Genomic DNA, 21339 nt, shown 5'->3' with positions numbered 1-21339 from the left:
AATTAGTAACAATTAAAAACCATGTTTGTCATTTCTGGAATAATTAGAGAATATTTTAAATTTCTAGACAAGAAAGCTGCTCCTCTATGTCTAATGAAACACACTATAAGAAACTGTGACCTTTTAAACAGCCAGAAATTAAAAGACGGCATTAATACTTCCAGAGAAGCTACCAAAAAAACCCAAAGCAAAACAAAACAATCAAGAACATCTCCTTCAATGTGCTACTTCAGAGAGTATTTCCATCTGAATACTTCTGCTAAAAACAACTTCTTGTGCCAGATCCAAGACCTTCTTAAGTTATTAATATTCTGCCATCAGCTTCAAAGGGAACAAGATTTGCCTCACAAAATAACCAAGAGAGCTGCAACTATTTACAGGCAACTTAATTTATGGCAGCTTTGGTTGCAACAGCTACAGAATTTAGAAAGACAATTAGCTGTACGTGTAAAGTGTTCTGGTAAGCACCCAATTCAAACACTTTAAAGATAATTAACTCTCCAAATTTTAAATAATCAGGTTGTAAACATTCGGTACTAAAAAAAAAATGTTCCTCTGAGGAGAACGGGGGTGGGACATCTTTAATATGTATCCAGCATACACATTTAACTATTACACGTATAAAAACACATAAAATTTTATACAGAAATTTATTGTGCAAGAATGATTTTCATGCTCATTTACAATGAAATAATTAGTTTTAACAAATATTCATGCCATTGCTTAATTTCAACACTAAGCAGAGTATTTACATTCAAGTTTACACGTTTGTTCAAGTTCCACATACGGTATTGTCAGAATTAAGTAAGAATGCATCTTCAGATCAAAGTTTGCATTTTTTACACTAAAATATCATTGCCTTTCAGACATTTACTGGAAATGACAAATTTCCTTTCTTTGCGGTACCTTCATTTCCCAGCTACTGTACTGGGAAGAAAAAAAAAAAAAAAAAAAAAAACCACAAACCAAAAAACCACACAAAACAAAAAAACCCCAACCAAACACCGAAACCCCCAGCTTCCAGAAATCAGCATCACAAATATACATCAATCTCTAATTAGCCAGGCATTTCCAACTCGTTAAACAGAAAGGAGGCTGGAGTATACCGCTGTATAACTGACTTTTGGAGGACTGTTTATGTCACCTTTGCAAGAGATCGTGCCTTATGAAAATGAACCTCAGGGCAATTCTTTCACAGAATCTTGCACCAAAAAAAAAAAAAAAAAATCTGTTTTGGCAATATTGAAGTGAACCTCTTATAACAGCACCAAACACAACTTCGGAACTTTTTGTTCGTTTTTAGTTGGTTTTTTTAACCATGGGGATAACTAGGAACACAGCACCATGATCTGCCACCTTTTTAAAAACAAAAGCAAACAGCAAAAAAAACCTTGAAACATATGCCGTATAGTAGAAATTAAAAAAAAAAAAAAAAGTAAATCAGCAGTTCACAAACTGCTGTTGAAAAATGTTTGTACTGTGCAGAAATTCAAACTGTGACTTTTTGGTGGTGCTGCTTCTTCCTCTTCACACTCTAGGATCTAAGAGTTCAGACTTCAGCCCACATTTTCTTAGCCTGCACACAAATCTCTTGTGCCTTCGGCAAGGGTTGCTAATACAGGCTTCTCAGTTATCCCCCACCCAACCCCTTCTTGTTTTTTAAACCGAGCTGAGAATCAGCTAACACAATATGCAAACTCAGAAACGGTTCTGAATTACAACTTATCACAGTCCTGTTGAACAGCTGAAAAACACAACAGAATTTTTGTTTCCTTTCACAGTTCCATGCGATGCCTACTATTTTAATCCACACGTTCTATCAGTGCTTCGCCTGCTGACTAGATTTCACAGGGGCATGTAATTATAACAAAGGGATCAGAGCGTACCTGCCAATATGCTGCCCTGACTATCACATAAAGTTAAAGGACGAAGTATAGCGATTGGCTTGGATTTTGGCTATTAATGTTATGGGGAGATACTGATTTTGAAGATGCAAACCTAAACATTCCCACATTTTAAATAATCTTTATATTTGGCAGAGACTATTTCACTTTTTTGTCTTCACGTTGTGACATCTCCTCCAGAACTTGTGGGTTGAGAAGTAACTGTAGAAGGTTGTACTGGTAACATTTCTAACTCAGATTCACGTACGAAGATGACTGCATCGCCACTGACATTTATTAAACACTGAGCCTGAAAAAAAAAAAAGACAATACACAGTTACCGAACATGAAATAATAAAGTATTTCATGTTTACTTATATCTGCTAGATACAACTAGATAGATAATAGAAAAGTCAACGGGGATTAGAGAAGGACAAATTATTAGAATGTATTAGTGAAGCAACCTCTGTGTTTCCTTTCACAACCACTCAATTGTGTGATATCAAACACGTAGACAGATTCTCGTTAAGACCACCGCAAATGAAGTATCTAGCTAGCTATGCTTGCTTTCACTACTGTTTTGAGCATATTTCATGTACCAAAACAACCACATTCCATTGTTATCTTTACCAATGAACTTTTGTCCCTTTATGTCCAAAATGGAGCATTTTACAGCAGGTATTTTGTTTATTTACTTATTTACTCAGGTATTTTTACATGGGGTTAGGATGAAAATCCTAACATTGCAACACCAGAAAAGCTAAGTAAGTTCAGCACTACTATTCAACTGTGTCCTGCAAATTACTTAATTATAGTGAACTTAGTATTTTTACCCATTTGGGTATTTATGAAGCACATTCATAATTTTGTGTTAATTCAGGCGCTCAAGAATGCTCTTGGCTTCTTTAAACAAAGATTATGACCAGAGATCCAGAAATGTTATGCAGACATGGCTCTACAGGGTTGCTATTTTTTAAATACATAAAATGTGGATTTGTGTCATACTAATCACAATACTGCTGGTATTTCATATCATAAATTACCTGATTTTTGTTTGGATTTTCCATGAAAACACACTGCTTCATTATGTATGAGACAACTGCATTCCCCCCTAAAGCTGCAACATGAGCTCTCACCATTGCAAATACTTCAGCAATAAAAGCATGGAGAAAACCACTGACACCACCCTCCTAAAATGGAAAAAAAAAAATATATATATATTTTACATTAGGTATAGCTACAAAATGCTGAATACTTTTCTTACATTTTTATCAGCTGAGTATTTCAGTAAATCCTAAATGGTATATTGTACAGAACTTAAAAGTTATTCACTGTTTAATGGGTCACAGTTAAAAATCAGACCAGTGAAACTTACTGTTTCAGGAAAAGAATCACAAGTAGGTTATTCATTCGTGACTGGAATTATTGGCAGTCAGTATATTACATACACTCATATTTCTCAGACATTCCTATACCTCTGCAGGAACATATAATATTCCAATGACAGTTGAATAACGACTTTTTTCTTTCATCAGGAAGGATGAAAGAAGGATCATTTTTTTTTGATAACTAGAAAGCAGATAAAGAATCATTTCTCCTGAGGATTAAAAGAGATTTAGACTTCTTGGAAATTACTGGTAAGGAGTGACCACTACCTTTGGTCACTGCCACTTCATGTATGCTAATGATTGTCATTAGTTCTCAACATTCACTAAAGAAATGATCCCTCAAAATACAAAGTAAGCAAGGGACATAGCAGAGACTTGACAAACAAGCTACTCAAGCCTTTTTCCCCCCCTTGAAGCCCAAAAGAACTTCTAGCCATCCCGTTTAGTGAAGTTTTTTTGACTTGATGGTGCTTGGGGGGCATTTTTACTTCTTTGGTTCCAAGCTAAATAATTTAAATTGCTGCAAAAGGAGGAGAAGGAAAACAATGAAGCACTTTTTTTTCCTAGGCAATCTTTATAAAGAATGTGAGCAACTACGCTGGGGGTGGGGTGGGGAACCCAACACACAAAAACCAGGCAACCAACCAAAACAATAAAATTCCACAGAAAAAACTAAGGGAATATCCCGATGAAACAGAGCTCAATATTGGTTTAAAGTATCTGTAACATTTCAAAATGAAAGTGAGAGGCAAGACCACTAGACTTCCCACATGTGTGCGCGACACTGGAGAAAATGAAAGAGGTAGGCAGAAGAGGCAGCTAACTAAGCTGAACTTCAACAAATAGGGACTGCCCTCCTATCTACTGGAAAAAGTATAATCTACCCTGAACAGACTGATAAAGATATTAGGAAACATATCTTGCGGATGAAAATTAACAAAAGGCCAGTATAATTTCACCAATCCAGGCATAAAACATGAATCAAGTCAACTGTCACCAGAAATCAAAATTTCAATACAAGTTTGTCATTCCTCATGAAATTTTGGGTTTGTCCAAGTGTTTTAATTTACAGTAACTGATGGGGAAAAAAAAATCTGAATATTATAAACCTAGTACAGAATTTGATGACAACAGATAACAAAATATTAGAAATATACACCTGTAAACAGCAAAACCCAAGAGCAATGGATAAATTGGACTTAAAATTATCATTAATTTTTGAAGCACGGTATCTGGTATATACTTCAGCTTATGAAAGCGTTCATCGGGCTTCAATATTCTGTAAACTACCATAAGCAAACCATAAAGCAATACAAACAGAAATGCTCCTAATTATTTTTCTGTAGAATCCCAAACACATTGCTCAAGTTGGATACAATGACCACTCTGGTTTGACTCTGTTACAGCCTGAGGGCAACACTGTGCAACTAGCATTAAAACTGGTTTGCAAGTCAGCCCATGCAGCTGATAATAGATTTAAATTAACTGCTGGAAATATCACACTGACAGTACCACAGAAACTGTACAACCGTCCGAAATTCATGGAGGTGTTGTATCTAGAGAGCTCACAACTCATTTTATGAAGGCTGATAATTTTTCTTAAAATCTGCTATGTAATTTTACCAATGTGTAATTAGCAAGAAAGAGCACTGACAAACCAGGCAAGAGGTATGTTCTATTTCTGTGGCCAGAAATTGTAGAAGGATGCAGCTACTTTCCAAAAGGACATGAAAACGGTAAGTAACGTGTCTTGAAGGATTACGCTCATGCTCAGATCTGTTGTCCAGATCCAGCCCGAGGATCATTGTTTGAATATCACTAACTACACCCTCTAAGCTGCTTGTGTGGTTACAGGCTGTATGGCATGCTTTTTAGACATTCATCACAGAGAGCTATGTTATGAGAATGCACAGAATGTAATAGTAAAAATCAGCATAATAGTTATATGTCATATGGGAAAGCTTGTATTAACCAATGAATTCTAAAATCCAAATACACTGTGAAAGTTCATCATTGAGCTTGCTAAATGAGAGAAGAATAGATTCTTTTTTTTTTTGGCATTTAAATTAATCTCAGTTTTGGGTTCAAATGATCCCAACTACCACTGTCAGTCAAAGATTTATTTTTTCCAAATAGTTCTGTTTAAGAACTCATTGGTTTAGTGTTATATCTACATTCAACAACAGTGGCAATGGTTAAGTAACCCCTTCCTAACATTGCCAAACACAAAGCAGCTCTATATGCTCTGCGACAAGAGCAGTGCAATGCGACTTACTCCCCATTCAGCACCTACCCTCAAGTGACAAAATCTCTATTCCCTTGCTGTACCATACCTCGGCTCAAACATCTTCAGATACTTACCCTTTGATTATTATTATTATTATTAACAAAAATTGCTAAACCCTGCTATACAGCTCACCTCACGCAAAGAAGTGGTTTCTCGTATAAAAAACATGTTGATTATCCCAAGATATTTGGTTATTTTTGCCCCAGGTAGAAAAGAAAGAGGTGTCATCTTAACAACTGAGACGGTAGAATTGGCGCACGATGGAACAGAACGGTGCTTTAAGTATCCCTCAGCCAATGGACTTGCTTTCTCAAGTGAAGCAGCTGAAAAGATGGGAAAAAAGAAGAGAAAGTAACTATCAAGTAAGATCTATTACGGTTTCTCAAAACACAAAAACTCTTCTTTATGGTTTCCAAATAGCTTGGTGACAACATTCAGCTGCCTGTGATGCTCAGCCATATCATGTGAGAAAGGAAACTATCATGCAATGCATGCAAAAGGAGACAAAAAGCTGAAATGGAATTTATTTGGAAGAGTGGCATTCCTGCAAAGGAAAACATTGAGGCGAGTAGCGGCACATACAACAATCAGTTATAAAGTGAAGGTAAAGAAAAAAGTGCCAACATTTTGAAATACGTATTTTGCCCGAGGAACAAATTATAGGAAGTGTGAAAGTTGTTGTGTTTCCCCAGTGCAGCATTTTCCGTTAAAACAGATATTAATCTCTGCTAATTTAAGCAAGATAGTCAGACCTGTGGCCAAAGAACTACTGAAAAATAACTCACCACTTGCTAATTTAGTGACCATTGCCTTGACTGTCACCTTGGTGATTGCTTCCTGTTTCTCACCAAAAATTTTCCAAGATCATACATACACCTACATCCATGCAGTGTATGTTATATAATTAGTAGGCGTACACATTTATTGATAACTAATTTTTACTAAGTGAACAGAAATACTATATTTTGCTTTTTATGATACTGGTACATAAATCCTATATTAGCTTACACAGACATTAACAATGTCGGCAGTTTTCACACTCAGGTATTCATTCTACATGTGATCTGCAGTACTATTGCTGGTCAGGGAACTCCACTATTCACCACTGGGAAATCAGAGATATGTCTCAGATTATCATAACGTGGTAGAAACAGCCGCCTACTTGTCTTAATTGATCCGCGCCTTATGGTCTGAGCTTTCAGTTTAATGAGCTCTATCCAGCTGTTGCATCTGTCTGCAAAGGAACTGTAATCAATTGACGTTGCTGAAAACACAGACAGAAAAACAAAAGAAAAAACAAAGAAAAAAAAATATGGATGATGTCTCTTGCTCATCTCAATGCTCCTTTTGTGGAAGAAATTATCTGTGTCTGAGAGAGAACAAACATCCCTTTCCAGGTGTGTTTAAAGAAAAAGTTACAGTATAGGTTTGGACTTGTCCAAACCAATGTACCGATTTCTGGTGATGTCCCAGCTGTGAACCAACTGCCTGACTGGGACTTCATCACTGAAAAAACATGCAAATACAGTCATTAATGACTTATGCTAATTATTATTATTTTTTTAATCTCATTTTAGCTATTAAGTTTGGCTTCTTTAAGTTTATTTAAGCCTTGTTTAATTTTAATTTTCATTGCTATTCTTTTCCTCACGAAGAGCTGCTGATCGTGATTTAAACTTCCTGACTATCTTTATCAATATCTAATGTACAGACTGAAAAAAAGGTTTGGTGGTGAGGATAAGAGTCACAAGCTGAAACAACACCTTGGTTTTAAACACAAATGAATTTTCCTCACAAAACACTGTACTTCCCCCAGCATCCCCCCTCCAATACTCCCCCACCCCTTTATCATTACAATGAGAAGTAGAGTTGTTTCTGCTATGACTTTTGGTATTAGTTGCAGGGGTGTTTGCGTATATCCAAAAAAAAAAAAAAAAAAAAAAGTTCTGCAAACACCGTTTCTTCATTATCCTGAAGAAACGGAAGGAACACATGCTAACTTCAAATTAAGACAAGCAAAAAAGCTCTCTCTCAGGAAACTAATTTTCTGTCAGATAAAGCGATATCAATATATCTGACAGAGACACACTGTTGCTATTAACAAATCTGACTTTCGTAATTCAAAACCACATCAAAATATTATGATATCATTAAGCCACACCAGAGCATGCATTCTCAGTTAACTAGTAAACACTTCCTGGATTAAAACACATCCAAAAAGAGTATACCAATATCCCAAGAATGCTCATTCTGTTCTGGCATATGGCTAAATGAAGTAAACTCACCTCTCTGAGTCGCAGGAATACCTGTGTGGGAACTTGCACCCTCCAGGGCTTCTAGTAAGACAAAATAAATTCCATACAGATAACACATGAGCAGAGCCATGTAGTACAGCACAACAGCTTTCTTCTTATATAAAAAAATTTGGAGTAAAATATGAGGAAAAAAATCTATATATACTATACTATGTGCTTTGATAGCACATAATAAATTGGTATAAATCATTAACTTTACTAAATCTGTCTTGCAAATTACAATATGATCATTTACCAAAGATCACTACTGTATAAGGTTGTATAAAAATATTTTTAAAATAACCACCTTACAGAAAAGTATGTAAAGGAACTATCAATATATTAAATAAGCTGCTAAGTAAACGTAACTACAATGAAGCCTCGAGTGTACTTGTGAAGAAATGACAGACGAAATAATTAGCTAGGTGAGAGCCTCTAAAGTGACGTACAGCACAATATAGAATGTGAGGCACATCAGGAAAAGCGATCTACGCGAACAGGCTACCCTCTACTGGTCATTGCCCATTAGACAAGTAGCACAGTCAGTAACAGTGAAAAGGCACCAGCCAGAAATTTCTGGATAGCTCCTCTTTTTGAAAATGAATGTTAACAGTATAACAATGTGACCAGTTAGAAGTAACACACACACAAATGCACAAAAATAATAAAAAAAACCCTAAGCAGTAAGAATATCATTGCTGAAATTAAACTGACCTCCGAAAATACAAGTAAATGTGGTAGGCACCCTCCTTTATACAACTTATGCAATGGGCAAAAGAGGGAGCTCTTTAACATTTTAGTAAAAGACCATTTACAATAATTCACAAATACTAGATTTCCTATCACTAGGCATTCTAGCAGGTAGATAATCGAACAATGGAGAAGGAAGTAAAGACAGGTAATTTCAATGAATGACAACCTAATTGCATATACAGTCATAGAAGAACTGGGACAACCATTCTTAAAATGCAGGTGTATCTCAGGTAAAATAAATTTTTCTCAGGTAAAATTAAATTTTTCACTTAAAAAAAATTTGCATCCAATTTTGCTCAGCTGAACAACCAGCATTTCCTAGATAATGTATTTCCCACCATGAAAACTGTGAGATTAATTATTTGAGGCTGACGATACGTGGAGTTACTTTACATGGGCCATTTACAGAAGCAACACAGTATGAGGCAAGCCTAATTATTAAGTAGTTTATAATTCTTTAAGTTAAATGACATCCAACACACAAAGGTCTGCAGCATTTTCAATACTCTAAATGCAAAGATAGAAGAACTACAGGAAATCTACAAGAGAATATATACAGAACGATTAGTCAACCCATCTTATGTGACCCTCAATAAATTTGACTTTAGGAGTGAACATATCCGTTATGCCTAGGTATCAAAGAGTATTTAAAGCATGTGAAAGTACAGGTATTTTAAAGCTACTGCAACAGTGAAAGAGCAGAACTCAAAATCAGTAAAAAACAATAGCTTAGCATTTGTCCATTTAACTGACCTTTAGCTGGTGAGAATGGTTGAGAAGCAAGGGGATCAGAGCAAAGTTCCAATGGAAATTGTAGCTGCTCTTCATTGTCTGTAGATGCTTCAACAAAGAAAACAGACACAATTGATAATTAACCCTCAAAATAAGATTTGCCAGTAATAATAAGCACTACAGATTCCACTTAGTCAGGTCTGACTGAAACAAATTTTTTCAGCATATGCATATAGTGATGCAGTTCTGTATGAACTGTTAGGTGTCTGACTATAAATCCAGCTGCAAAATTGAACAGAACTTGTGCTCCTTTGAACTGGATTTGATTTAGTATTTACAGGAAAAAAACATTAAGTCAAATCATGCATTTTAGATTTGATTCTGCAGTTGGATCCGAGTTAACTCTATGTTATGGCAAAAAGGAACATTTGATTTATTTCATTTAAAAGAAAACGAAGAATTTACTGTTACCGTTGAAGAAGTAAGGTATAACTAACGTTTTATAAACATATGGCTCTGTTCTAATACCTAATTCCATTCTTCAGAATGGAGTATCTTCAAAGTTCTGCCTAAATTCCCATATCCAGATTGCAGACATAAATTTCTAGCGCAAGATGGTGCTTCATTAGGAAGATGACATACGCAGATTGCAGCAGTCTCTTCTATTTCTTACATAATGCTATATGCTTCACTGATCTCCAAAAATATTACTGACCTACTTAAGGGGGTTTTTAAGGTTTTTTCCAAGTATTATGAATAATTTATTTTCTGCCTTCTCGAAGTAAGGAGAAAATTTGTTACTTATAAGAACAAGTATTCTCTAATGACTTATACCACATGTTTCAAAATCAATGGAAATGTCGTCATCTGTTACACTAATTCTTTAGAGAAAAATACTCAAAGAAAGATGGTACATAGATAAGGAAACACCAAACATTTTTTCATGCTACAAGTTTGTTGATTACATAAAGGAAATACCTAGGTCTTCATAAGTAACTCATCCTGCTGGAAGTCACATATACGAACTCTAAAAAACTCCATGTTATAACTTTATCATTTTATAGAACCTCCCCTTAAAAATGTGTATATGTAACCGAAATTAAGATGTAGACTCATTAGGTACTGAGGAAAAAAAGAGGAAAGAAAAATATTATCTCTTATTTTTACATGCCTCACAACTTTTACCTCTTTGCTGTGATTTTTCTGTAGGGGCTTTGTTGGCTTGCAATGCTTGGTTTTTGTCAAATGTAATTGCAACAGCTGTGACTGCAATCTGCAAATCAGAAATATATGCTGTATTAGGTAACTTAATCTCTCATGCAATCTGCAAAAATAACTTTGTGAAGAAGACAGCTTTTTCCATAGACAATTAATAGGGGGGAAAAAAATCGCCTAAGCAGACATATTAAAAACCCTTCACAACAGAGCATAAAAGGTAATACTTAAGTCCGTTGTTAGAACATACACCTGACAGTGTTTGTCCCACATTCATGATTTTGTTCATCAGTTCTTTCCCTCTTTCTTGGTGAGCTGACATAAAAAAGAATCGTAAAACCTCATTATCATTGTATTTGTAAGAGAGAAAGAGATGTTTAATTGAACACAAGAATGATGCTATACTTCTAAAGAAAACATTTTTCGAAATAATGAAGTATATTGCATCATCTTGAAACAGCAAGAAAAAAAAAAAAATCAGTCAATTATAATGACAGCATACTTCGAAAACCAGTGTGCCATATTCCTGTAATGTATGTGGTAACACCTTTTAATGGATATCTAGTCAGGGCTTTCTGTTTCCTATCTAACTAAAAAGATACACACTATTAAGATGCACTGTACTCATGAAATGCCATGTAGTCCCGTGATTCTCAAAACTGGTGAACTCAGTAGGTAATCCTTTTTCTTCACCAAACGTTATGGCCTTAAGTTTTACTTCAGAATTCACCAGACATACTAGTATATCAAATCCTTGCCTAGTTTACTCTGAGCAGCAAACGTTAAATAAAGGCCAAAACTGGCATGCCTACATACTTACCTGAACTAATTCATCCTCTGGTAGAGCAACTGTGAAATTTACATGACAAAGGCAGCAGGGAACCATAGATCGTAGTTTAAAATACAAGCTCTGTTGAATACAAGACATTATTTGTGTTACTCCAAAAAAAAAAAGGTATGGTTTATTTCAGAGAAATTAAAGATCAAAACTCTTTTCATAGTAAAAATAATCTAATCGTATTAATCTAATCATATCAATAATCACAATAATCTAATCATATTAATTTTTTCTTGAAGAAGAATTACAGGTGTGAAAAGTCAGGATAGAACGCAATCTACTGTGTAGCAGTCTTTATATACACTGCAACAGGTTGCCCAGGGAAGCTGTGGATGCCCTGTCCCTGGAAGTGTTCAAGGCCAGGCTGGATGGGCCTTTGAGCAGCCTGGTCTAGTGGGAGGTGTCCCTGCCCAGGGCAGGGGGGTTGTTACTAGATGATCTTCAAGGTCCCTTCCAACCCGAACCATTCTATGATTCTGTGATATCTCCATTTCTAGAGTACACTACCAGTCAAATGACTCATGCGGAATCAAAAAGCTTTGGAAATCCTTACTATACTAAGAAGGCTGAATCTACACACTTTGTAGTCTAATTCCGAAAAGTAATTATGAAGAAAACAACATTTTCAGTATAGCCTGATTTTATTTTGCTTCCATTTGAACAATTCGAAAAACGTTTGAAATGGGATTCTTACCTTCAACAGATTCTCACAGAGATCGTTAAAGTTCTTATTAAGGGTTTGATTTGTTAGGTTAATGTTGCTTAATCTGGATACTCTTACTGCTGTGAACATCTGAATTAGAAACAAACACACTTTTTTTTTTTTTCAATATATGCCTGCATGTTATATTAAAAACAGAACAAATTCATAAAGAAGGGAAATAATGCAAGGAGAGGGAGGGGGGAAAGGACAGGGAGAGGCATTGAAAGAAAAGGAAAAAAACTGTAGCAACAGTAAGTCAAGTAAAGTGCTTATTACTCAGGAAATGTTACAAACAAAAGGGCAAATTTTCTGTGAACTAATGTATACGAGTATATGAACAAGTGATTAAGAAAGATATGAAATATTCTGCATTCTTTTCGCTTCCTTCATAAAGAAGTCATTCTACCTCCTACATATTCTGTTAACTGCTGTTGAAAATTTTATGTTAATTGTGTACAATAATGTACACAATAATGGAATGTCACATACAAAACCACAGGCAAGCCCATCAACCTGAGAGCATGCTGCTGGTACAGTTATATTGTTTTTAGGTTTGAGCTGTGCATCTGCAAAGCAGAGTCTTGCATTGTGCAAATTAGATATAAAAACTCAATTAGATCTGTTTAAACTCTCTATGTAAGACTGAATTGTGTTGTACAAACATGACCAAAATGTTTAAACTTAATAATAAGTGGAATTTTTCTCTACTCACTGGGTTGGCTTTATCTAATTCTTATTTATCTTAAGCTGTTAATGGTATCATATTCAGTATCTCGCGCTAAGTAACAGCCAACAATTTGTTTAACAGGCTTCAAAACCTAGCCGAGCTCTTAAGAATGCCCAAAACCTTAAAGTTCATATTTACTGTAATTATTTTCTAATTTTTGTGGGTTTTGTATCAGGTTCTCCTTTACATAACAGCATTAAAAAGAAACCCCACAAAGAAACAGGTTCTCATATCCTATTTTTCTTACCAAAATACTACTTTTATTTCTAACACAAGAGTATCCTTTTAATTTATCTTTAAAAATTAGTTACCTCTAATATATATTTAAATTACTACAGCATAATTCAACACAACTTGGAAAATAAAGTGTTAATTTTCTTTGAATAACCTTACTTGAATTTCTGGTGTCCAGTTATTTATACCAGGCATAATTTCTGTGTTGCAACTGTAAAAACCTGTAAAGAAAATATTGGGGGAAATCTATGTTGCACACTGAAATACAAAAATACTTTAAAAAAAAAAAACCATATATGACCTTACTTAATGTTTTGCAAGTATTTTCCCCTCATGTGTTTTTGAATATTCAATAATAGACCAGAAATAAGACCAACATTCAAAAAACAAACGTAGCATCTGAAGAATACAGTGTAACATAGAAAAGAAACACATGCTTTCTGTTATTCATACTGCAGTGAAAAAATGCATAGGAAAGATGGAACTCTAAAATTCTAATTCACTACAGAATTCTTATTCTGAATATTTCTTCAACCCCCAAAAAGCAAGGCCAGAAACGTCATCATGCTGAGGAACATAGAATCATAGAATCTTCATGGTTGGAAAGGACCTTTGAGATCGAGTCCAACCATACACACACACAAAAAAAAAAAAAACCAACAAACCAAACCAAAACCAAAAAACCCAACCCCTACAATCTCCGCCACTAGAGCATGCCCTGAAATGCCAAATCTAGACATTTCTTAAATACCTCTAGGGATGGTGACTCAACCACCTCCCTGGGCAGGCTGTTCCAGTGCCTGACCACTCTTTCAGTAAAGTAATTCTTCCTGATATCTAATCTAAACCTCCCCTGACGCAACTTCAGACCATTTCTTCTGGTCCTGTCATTATTCACCTGGGAGAAGAGGCCAACACCCACCTCTCCACAACCTCCTTTCAGGTAGTTGTAGAGGGCAATGAGGTCTCCCCTCAGCCTCCTCTCCTCCAAGCTAAACATGCCCAGCTCCCTCAGCCTCTCCTCATATGACCTGGTCTCCAGACCCCTCACCAGCCTGGTAGCTCTCCTCTGGACCTTCAATGTCCCTCTTGTACAGAGGGGCCCAGAACTGAACACAGTACTCGAGGTGAGGTCTCACCAGTGCTGAGTACAGAGGCACGATCACTTCCCTGCTCCTGCTGGCCACGCTATTCCTGATAAAATGAGAGAGGCTACAATAGCATGAAATGCAACAGTGACAGCTGCTCCCAATGGAGACTGGGTAGCTCATGTCATCTCATGCTAAGACATCAGTGAGACACGGTCCCTGACTGCTTCATTGAAGCACTCCTTGTGGAACCCACAAAACAAGAAAACTCTTGACTACTTGGTCCTCAGCAGGAACAACCATTCAAAGAAGTTTCTTAGCTCCGATCAAGATACACTTCAGCATTCTTGCAGAATGGGTAAACACCCAAATTCCACTACTGCTCAGCCTAGCTTCTAAGAGACAAACTACGTACAAATAATAAGGAAACTTATTAAAAAGGTGTGACAGGAAAAGCTAAAAAGCTAACCTTTGACAGACAGCTTAGAGATGCTTTAAAGATACTACCTAGAGACTGAGTGCAAATACGTAGCACTTACTAACAAAGACTTCAAAAGACAAACAAAGAAAAAAGTATAATGACTAAACAGCAGGGTAAGGAAAGTTATAAAAAGCAAATAGCACAAAGAAGACTGATACAAAGCAATGACTCACTATTCTTCCCAATATAAGAAAAAGGAAAAAGTGGCTGATCCACACCAAACAAAAGCAGCTGGCTCTTCTAAGGGTACAGATCCTGATACAAAATTCTACGAACACTGAAGATGCGCACGGACTCAAAATGCAAATAGCCAAATGCACAGAAGAGTTTGTCAAAGGCTATTGTTTACAAAGACAGTAACTTTCTTTCAGGATGCTGTTGAACTATGAACTGCTTGCATGCTATTCTGTGGGGTATTTCCCCCCCCCCCCTCGCTCTTACATTAATGCAGTGCTCATTCTCATCTGATCCCCATCAGCAAGTAAACATTGAGGGATTCAGTACACACCCCCCTATGTTGGGTTCTTAAATAATTTTTAAGCGCAGACAACTTAATGGACATCTCTATTGCAAGCAATGCAGTCCCAACATTTGTATTCATACTGCAAAGTGATTTGATGATATTGATTTCAAGTCTCGTGACTGAATTTTGAAAATTATTCGCTTTAATCAGTTTTACATTCTCAAGTTGCAACATTTTTTAAGAATACATCTATAAAAGAAACACTGAGATAATTAGAAACTACTCTATTTCTATTATTTTACTTTACTGCCTTCTACAGAAAATGACCAATACTGACTTGGACAAAAATGCTGTGGATGATTTAAGAATTCCAAAACATTTTAGACTTTGCCTTTTTAACAGCAAAGACTACAAATGCAGTGAACACAAAGACTTAAATTGACAATACGGCAGAATCACAAAGCAAGGAAAATACAAATGCACTTGTTGGACTGGAGTGCTGGAAGGGCAAATTGCTAACTTTAGATAACATTTTTGGATTATAACACCAATATGTCACATTATATGGTTACAAATACTTAAAGACCATTCTGTTGTCTGTACTTCTACTTTCATTGACCCTCAAACCTACCATTCAGTCTAAAAACATTCAGAAACTGCTATAGTAGTAGAAAAGATCCAGTTGTTATACCCAAACAAAGAAACAGCAAATTTTCAACAACCTTACGTATCAGTGAGCTACAAAATGCCACACAAATACTGTGTTTACCTCAGCTTTCAATAAGCAACAATCCTGATAAAAGGCTTAATGACTTCTTTTTCACGTGTATATCTGACAAGCTAAACACTTCAAACACTTCAAGAACGTTTTCACTGTTACTCTTGAGCTTTTTCTTTTTTTTTAAATAAAGCCAGTTCTATTTTGTCATTTTGCACAGCCTACAGCATAAATAGGAAAAATGTGGCTTCAACTGTACCAGAAGGTGGTGGAACATCTGTCAGTAAAGAATGTACGTCTTCCATTGCATCTGTATCATCAATCTGGAAAAAGGAATAATTGAGAAAAATCAGGTTGCTGTTCCAGTCGTAAGTCTCAGAAAGATGTAAAAGCTTTGCATCAAGAGATCTATATCTGGCAGCTAAGTTTAGATTTTAAAAAATTATTCCATCAACCAGACCTCTGAATCTTAACTAGCAGCCTATGATATGCTTAACACTTGAAAAATAGTTCACTTAATTAAACTGTATTAAAAATAAAGCAATGTGCACAGAACACACAGAAACTGCAGTACGTAACACCAGAACAATAAAAAAGAGAATTTTTTGAACAGTTTAAAATGCTGAACAAGGTTCCAGACAACAACTTATAATTTTTTCCAGCTAAGGGCCTTTGCCTACTAGAGCTCTCATAAGGTCTGTATTATACTGATGTGATCATTCTCTGCCTATTCCAATGACACATACAAATCTTTCCAGGACTTTAAAAACCTTGCTTAGTATTAGTTTTTCCTATCCAAATAAACTCTACTCCATCCAGTCTTCAAAGACTTTTGTTATGTTAGATCAGACTGAGAGGATAGCTGCCCTGCTAACTTCTGTAAGTATTTGTGTTGTGTCTTTAGGTTCATTCTGCCTTACTGATCAGCAAGAGATCCATGTTTAACTTCCAACATTTTCTAATCAAGTATTTTGAAAATTGTTTATATTTTCACTCCAGTATTAAGGGCTCTCTGCCAGGTATTGTTTCTCCTTCTTCCTCCCAAAGTAAGAGGAGGAGTCTTCTCCCCCCAGCCCCCAGAAAAAAATACAGACAGCTATGACTGCTTTCCCAGCATCTTTTAGCATTTCCTCACCACAGAGAATTTTTTACCACTTTTTCTTAGATATTCCCAGTGAACAATGATTTTACTCTTGAAAGGTCAGAGTCAGGAGCTTCACTAAAGCTCCTGGAATATTGTTTCTGATACCCAGTTTCTCAACAAAGACAGTAGTAAGTGGCTCCACAGATTAAAAGTCCTTTTTTCTATAAATAAAGATTGAACTACCAAAACACAGGAATGCATATTCTAGGACCAACACATTCACATAATGTAAACCAGTAAAGGACAGTCCTTAAACATCACATCTTTCTTGCTAACTTTATCACCATTTATAATGTATTATATGGTACACTACAGTGTACTTACATTTCTCCCTTCCACATGGCGATCTCCTCCTATCCCCAAGTGCATATACTACAGTTAATAAACAAGGTAGAAGGAAGAATTCTCCAAAACTACAAAAACAAGAGATGAACACTGCTTGCACTATATAATGCAGTCCTCAATTATTGGATCCTTGCTTATAATGTATCAAGCTTCTTTAGGAGGCAACAAGACAGAAGTATGATGAGCTTTTATTATTCTCTCTCTCTTTTATTTGACAGCCTTTAGAAGTGAAATGGAGGCTGGGCTTATGTTTTTCTGGTATTTTTCATAACTTGGCCACAGGGTCTCTTGCAGTATAACAGTCTTTGGGTTGGGGGTTTTTTGTGCCTTACACAACCCTCTCTTTTTTACAAAGGCATTCGACCCCTTTTTGCATTTATCAAAGTATTTTCTGATCGGCTCATGCATTTCAATACAGTGCCTCGGCATCTATCATAACTTTTGTTTTGAAGATACAATTCCAATCCTGTCAGTCTACACAGCTGATGATATTAAAACAAAAACCTGTTAAGACCAGCTGCAAAAAATACTTGATGAAAACTGACCTCATTTCTTTTTAAAGCGAGAGTTAACTAGCATCAAAGTTACTTCTAGCGACTTCCCAATTTACTTACTTTGATACTAGTATACCTGTAATGCACTGGAGAGCAAAAATGTACTCAAAGAGCAGAAGGACCAACCAATCTCAATTTATTACACCAACCCCTCCCAACCTGTTATTTTTTTCACTCTCCTTTCTTACCTCTGTTTTCAAACAAACTGCTGTTACAGCACTCTCTCATTCTCCCTATCTACAACCTTTCTTCCAGATTATTTTCTATGAAAACAGTGATTTGTGAAGAGTAACATAAAGGAAAGTCTTGAACATACCTTACGCTGCAATTACAGGCTCTAATTTAATTAAATTGTTTCCTTTTTCTTAGTCTAGGACAGGTATTTGTAATACCTGCATCTACAAGAAGATGATCAAAACTCTAGCCTTCTTTAGTACTTGTCTCCTTTCCTTCAAACTGTACAATGTTAAAAATCACATCTTTGAATTTTAGTGAATAAAGAGGTAAAAGAAATCTATGTTCTTTATCTACAGGTGTTGTACTTGTTTCTAGTTGTAGCTGTAGAAAGAATTAGAAAGTGTTCTCTGAAGTCGTAAATTCTTTAACTCTGAAAAGCATCAGCTGAAATTTAGAAAAGCAAAGTCTTCTTTTATGTGCTCTCTTGACACTTGTGTTTTTTTGAATGCTTTGAATACTACCCGTTCTGGAAAATAATAATTCTGAATATCCAACTACAACACTAAAAGCTTTGAAACAGGAAGAATATACGAGCTTTTTCTTTGCTAAATATGAAGTGTGACAACACAGAACCTTAATGTACACAAAAATTTATGTTTTGGATCAGTCATGACAGCTACTTGAAGTAGGTAGAAGGGCATCTCTTAACAGCTCTTAGTTACTATTCTAGACATTGCTACATGTTCATGAATAGCAGGGCAATCTTTTTTCAGATATGTCCCTAGGCATAATATAGCTATGCTTTAAGCAAACAGAGTAAGAAAAAGAGAAACAATGCAAAATCCAATACATTTTTTTACTGATACAAGATGGAAAAAATTATATATAATTTAAGAACTGTCTTTGGAGGTAAGTAAGAAAACTTTTCCCCATTCTTTTAATCTATATTTAAGAAGAAGTATGAAAATGAGTACTGAAAATATCTATCACCTCCAAGACAAAAGCATCCTTTTTCCCATGTGAAAGGTCTAGCTCTGTAACTTCATCAGAGCTTTCCGACTGAGATCTTAATAACCTGGAACGTTGTCTTGGCTCTGGAATGGGAGACCCAATGACTTCTTCAGGTAGCTCCTAAAAAGGATATAAAAATCAACAGTTGTTCTATGTAGCTTAGAAGTAACTTCATTTACAAGCAATTTGATAACAGTTCCAAGAATCAGTGCATTCTGAAAATTTTACTGAGAAATAAATCTAAAATAAGTACAAAATGATTGATATGTGGCTTAAGAGATCTGAAAATTCCAACAGGTTCCCAAAATACAGTGAAAAGAATCTAGAATCTCTATTAAAACACAACTTATGTTCTGAATGATTCAGTCAATAAGAATTCATGGATATACATGGTGTATATTTGTTTACTCAGAATGCTTTATTTTTAAGAATATAAAAGCTTTACTTACTGGAGGATTAATCTCATAAAGTTCCTTGTTTTTTGCTATCGTATCATTTATTTTCTTTTGCATGTGAGATATATGCTGCTCGTAGGTGCCATCATTTGGAGTCTTCCCAGCAATCTGAATACCACCAGGTGTTGGCAAAGCTGCTAGGTACACACCTGTTGCAGACTTTTAAAAGTCATTAAGAAAAGTGACAATTACAAAAACATGTCCTTCTAATATTTTCATATCAAGTTTTCCATAATGCTTATGCTATAACAGACAGGATTGTGATGTGCACATTACAGCCTGTCCTCTTCCCGTAATAAATGGATCTCACTCCGCTGTTCACTTATGGGAAAAAACCCCCACTATCCTTTTAATAAATTCTCTCCTTTTCATGGGTCTCTTCCACATCAGAGCTCTTCACTTACCTAAAAGTTCCAAGCAAAGTATGAATTAAAACCTCTGCCCTAGTCTATTTTGCAAAGGCAAGTGATGGCTTCAAGGATTTAAAACTCGGCCAAACCATTTACAGTATCACTGTAAGTTGTGACAATCCTATTTCTATTTACAGAAAACAGATCATCAGCTCAGACAAAAAAAAAAAAAACATTTAAGCTTGTCAACATTACCCAAGCATCCCCTTATACTGATGCTGGAAGAAGGAGCATACTTCACTATTCCAACCCCACATGACAGAATGAGGTTAGAAAATATTGTTAACGAACATTTTTTTTACTATCTCTAAGACACTTCCAAGTTATCATCTATTTCTTCAGCATCGCCAAAGAAGAGTCAACAGACCTTTCTTTTGTTGGCAACTAACCAAAAAGATTTATTGAGAAACTTGACCTTATTTGTCATGGAACTGTAATGCAATTTGAGAAACAGGGGTCTCTTTGACAGGGCCTTTAAGAACACAATCATTTTTCTATAATTTATGCTATTAAGCCACTTAAAGTTTCTTTTCCTCCCTTTCTAATAAACTTGTCTTTTAACAGATTTTCAAGATACTTGAATCTACGTTTTCTGGTGCTGAAAGATAGTCTGTCCTAATTTGTCAGCAATTAGACACCTCATTCATGCCTTTTCTCACTTCATTTATTCTTAAAATGACATTTTAATATCTCTAGTTACTCTGAATTCCACAACACTTGTATGTCTTTCTGTCCTGAAAAAATACTGTAAGAAAGCGAAAGAATCCGAGATTAAAACTGTACTTACTGCCAACCCCATTAGCATATTTTCACCCACAGTGATCTGAATTCTCAGCCCAAACAGAGCGTTCATTCCTCTCAGCTTAAGTTTATTCATCAGTTGTGTGTGCACTTCATATTCCATAAATGGCAAAAGATTACTGATAGATGTCGCATTTGCTTCAGCTTGAGCTTTCTTCTTTAGACGGCACAACCTGACAATATAAAACAGTACATGACATCAGCAGATAAACAGTTTTAATGGACTGCTGAAGACTGAAAGTGATCACAGGGTATTTTGATTTTTTCCCCTCATTCTATAACCTAATATAAAGAGTTTCTTTTTAATGTATTTTAAAATCCTGTAAAATACTAAATTCCCATCAGGAAGATGGGAATTTAAAACAGAACAATACATAACCTTCACAAACATTCAAAAATATTCCCTATCAGAGCAGAATACAAAAATTACAAATACTGTATTTTTGTAAATCACTGAGTGAAGTCAATGAAAGAAAGCAAGCCTCCTTTCTTAAAACACGCTTAAGGACTGCAATCAGACAGAAACAACATGCATCACATGGGGGTTTTATCATAATAGGCTGACAGCACCAAATAACTACACAATGTAAAGAAGTTTTCTACAGATTCCAGACAACCATCTACTAGATGTTTGGCTA

At 35.6% G+C, this 21339-nt stretch overlaps 1 protein-coding gene across 38 annotated transcripts in view; it reads right to left on the bottom strand.

Annotated features, from left to right (window-relative positions):
• Positions 1-560: 560 nt before the first annotated feature.
• C2CD5 (C2 calcium dependent domain containing 5) overlaps positions 561-21339 on the bottom strand; it is a 68909-nt gene continuing 48130 nt past the window's right edge. For 31 of the 38 annotated variants that reach the window (XM_074586677.1, XM_074586500.1, XM_074586556.1 and 28 more), the window contains 14 exons: positions 20688-20874; positions 19485-19649; positions 19015-19155; positions 16064-16127; positions 13214-13275; positions 12085-12183; positions 11373-11462; positions 10523-10610; positions 9359-9445; positions 7844-7894; positions 6721-6822; positions 5691-5881; positions 2927-3073; positions 561-2193 (listed from right to left, as the gene is read on the bottom strand). In XM_074586677.1, coding sequence (XP_074442778.1) covers positions 2062-2193; positions 2927-3073; positions 5691-5881; positions 6721-6822; positions 7844-7894; positions 9359-9445; positions 10523-10610; positions 11373-11462; positions 12085-12183; positions 13214-13275; positions 16064-16127; positions 19015-19155; positions 19485-19649; positions 20688-20874 — 1606 coding nt within the window. In that variant the 3' untranslated portion in view covers positions 561-2061. The remainder of the gene's footprint in view (positions 2194-2926; positions 3074-5690; positions 5882-6720; positions 6823-7843; positions 7895-9358; positions 9446-10522; positions 10611-11372; positions 11463-12084; positions 12184-13213; positions 13276-16063; positions 16128-19014; positions 19156-19484; positions 19650-20687; positions 20875-21339) is intronic. The other 7 variants (XM_074586703.1, XM_074586757.1, XM_074586510.1 and 4 more) reach the window with 2 other exon arrangements.

The sequence above is a fragment of the Larus michahellis genome, chromosome 1 (assembly GCF_964199755.1).
Source record: "Larus michahellis chromosome 1, bLarMic1.1, whole genome shotgun sequence".
Lineage (NCBI taxonomy): Eukaryota > Metazoa > Chordata > Aves > Charadriiformes > Laridae > Larus > Larus michahellis.
The sequence above is the reverse complement of the archived record's forward strand: the minus strand, read 5'-3'. Positions and strand labels throughout refer to the sequence as shown.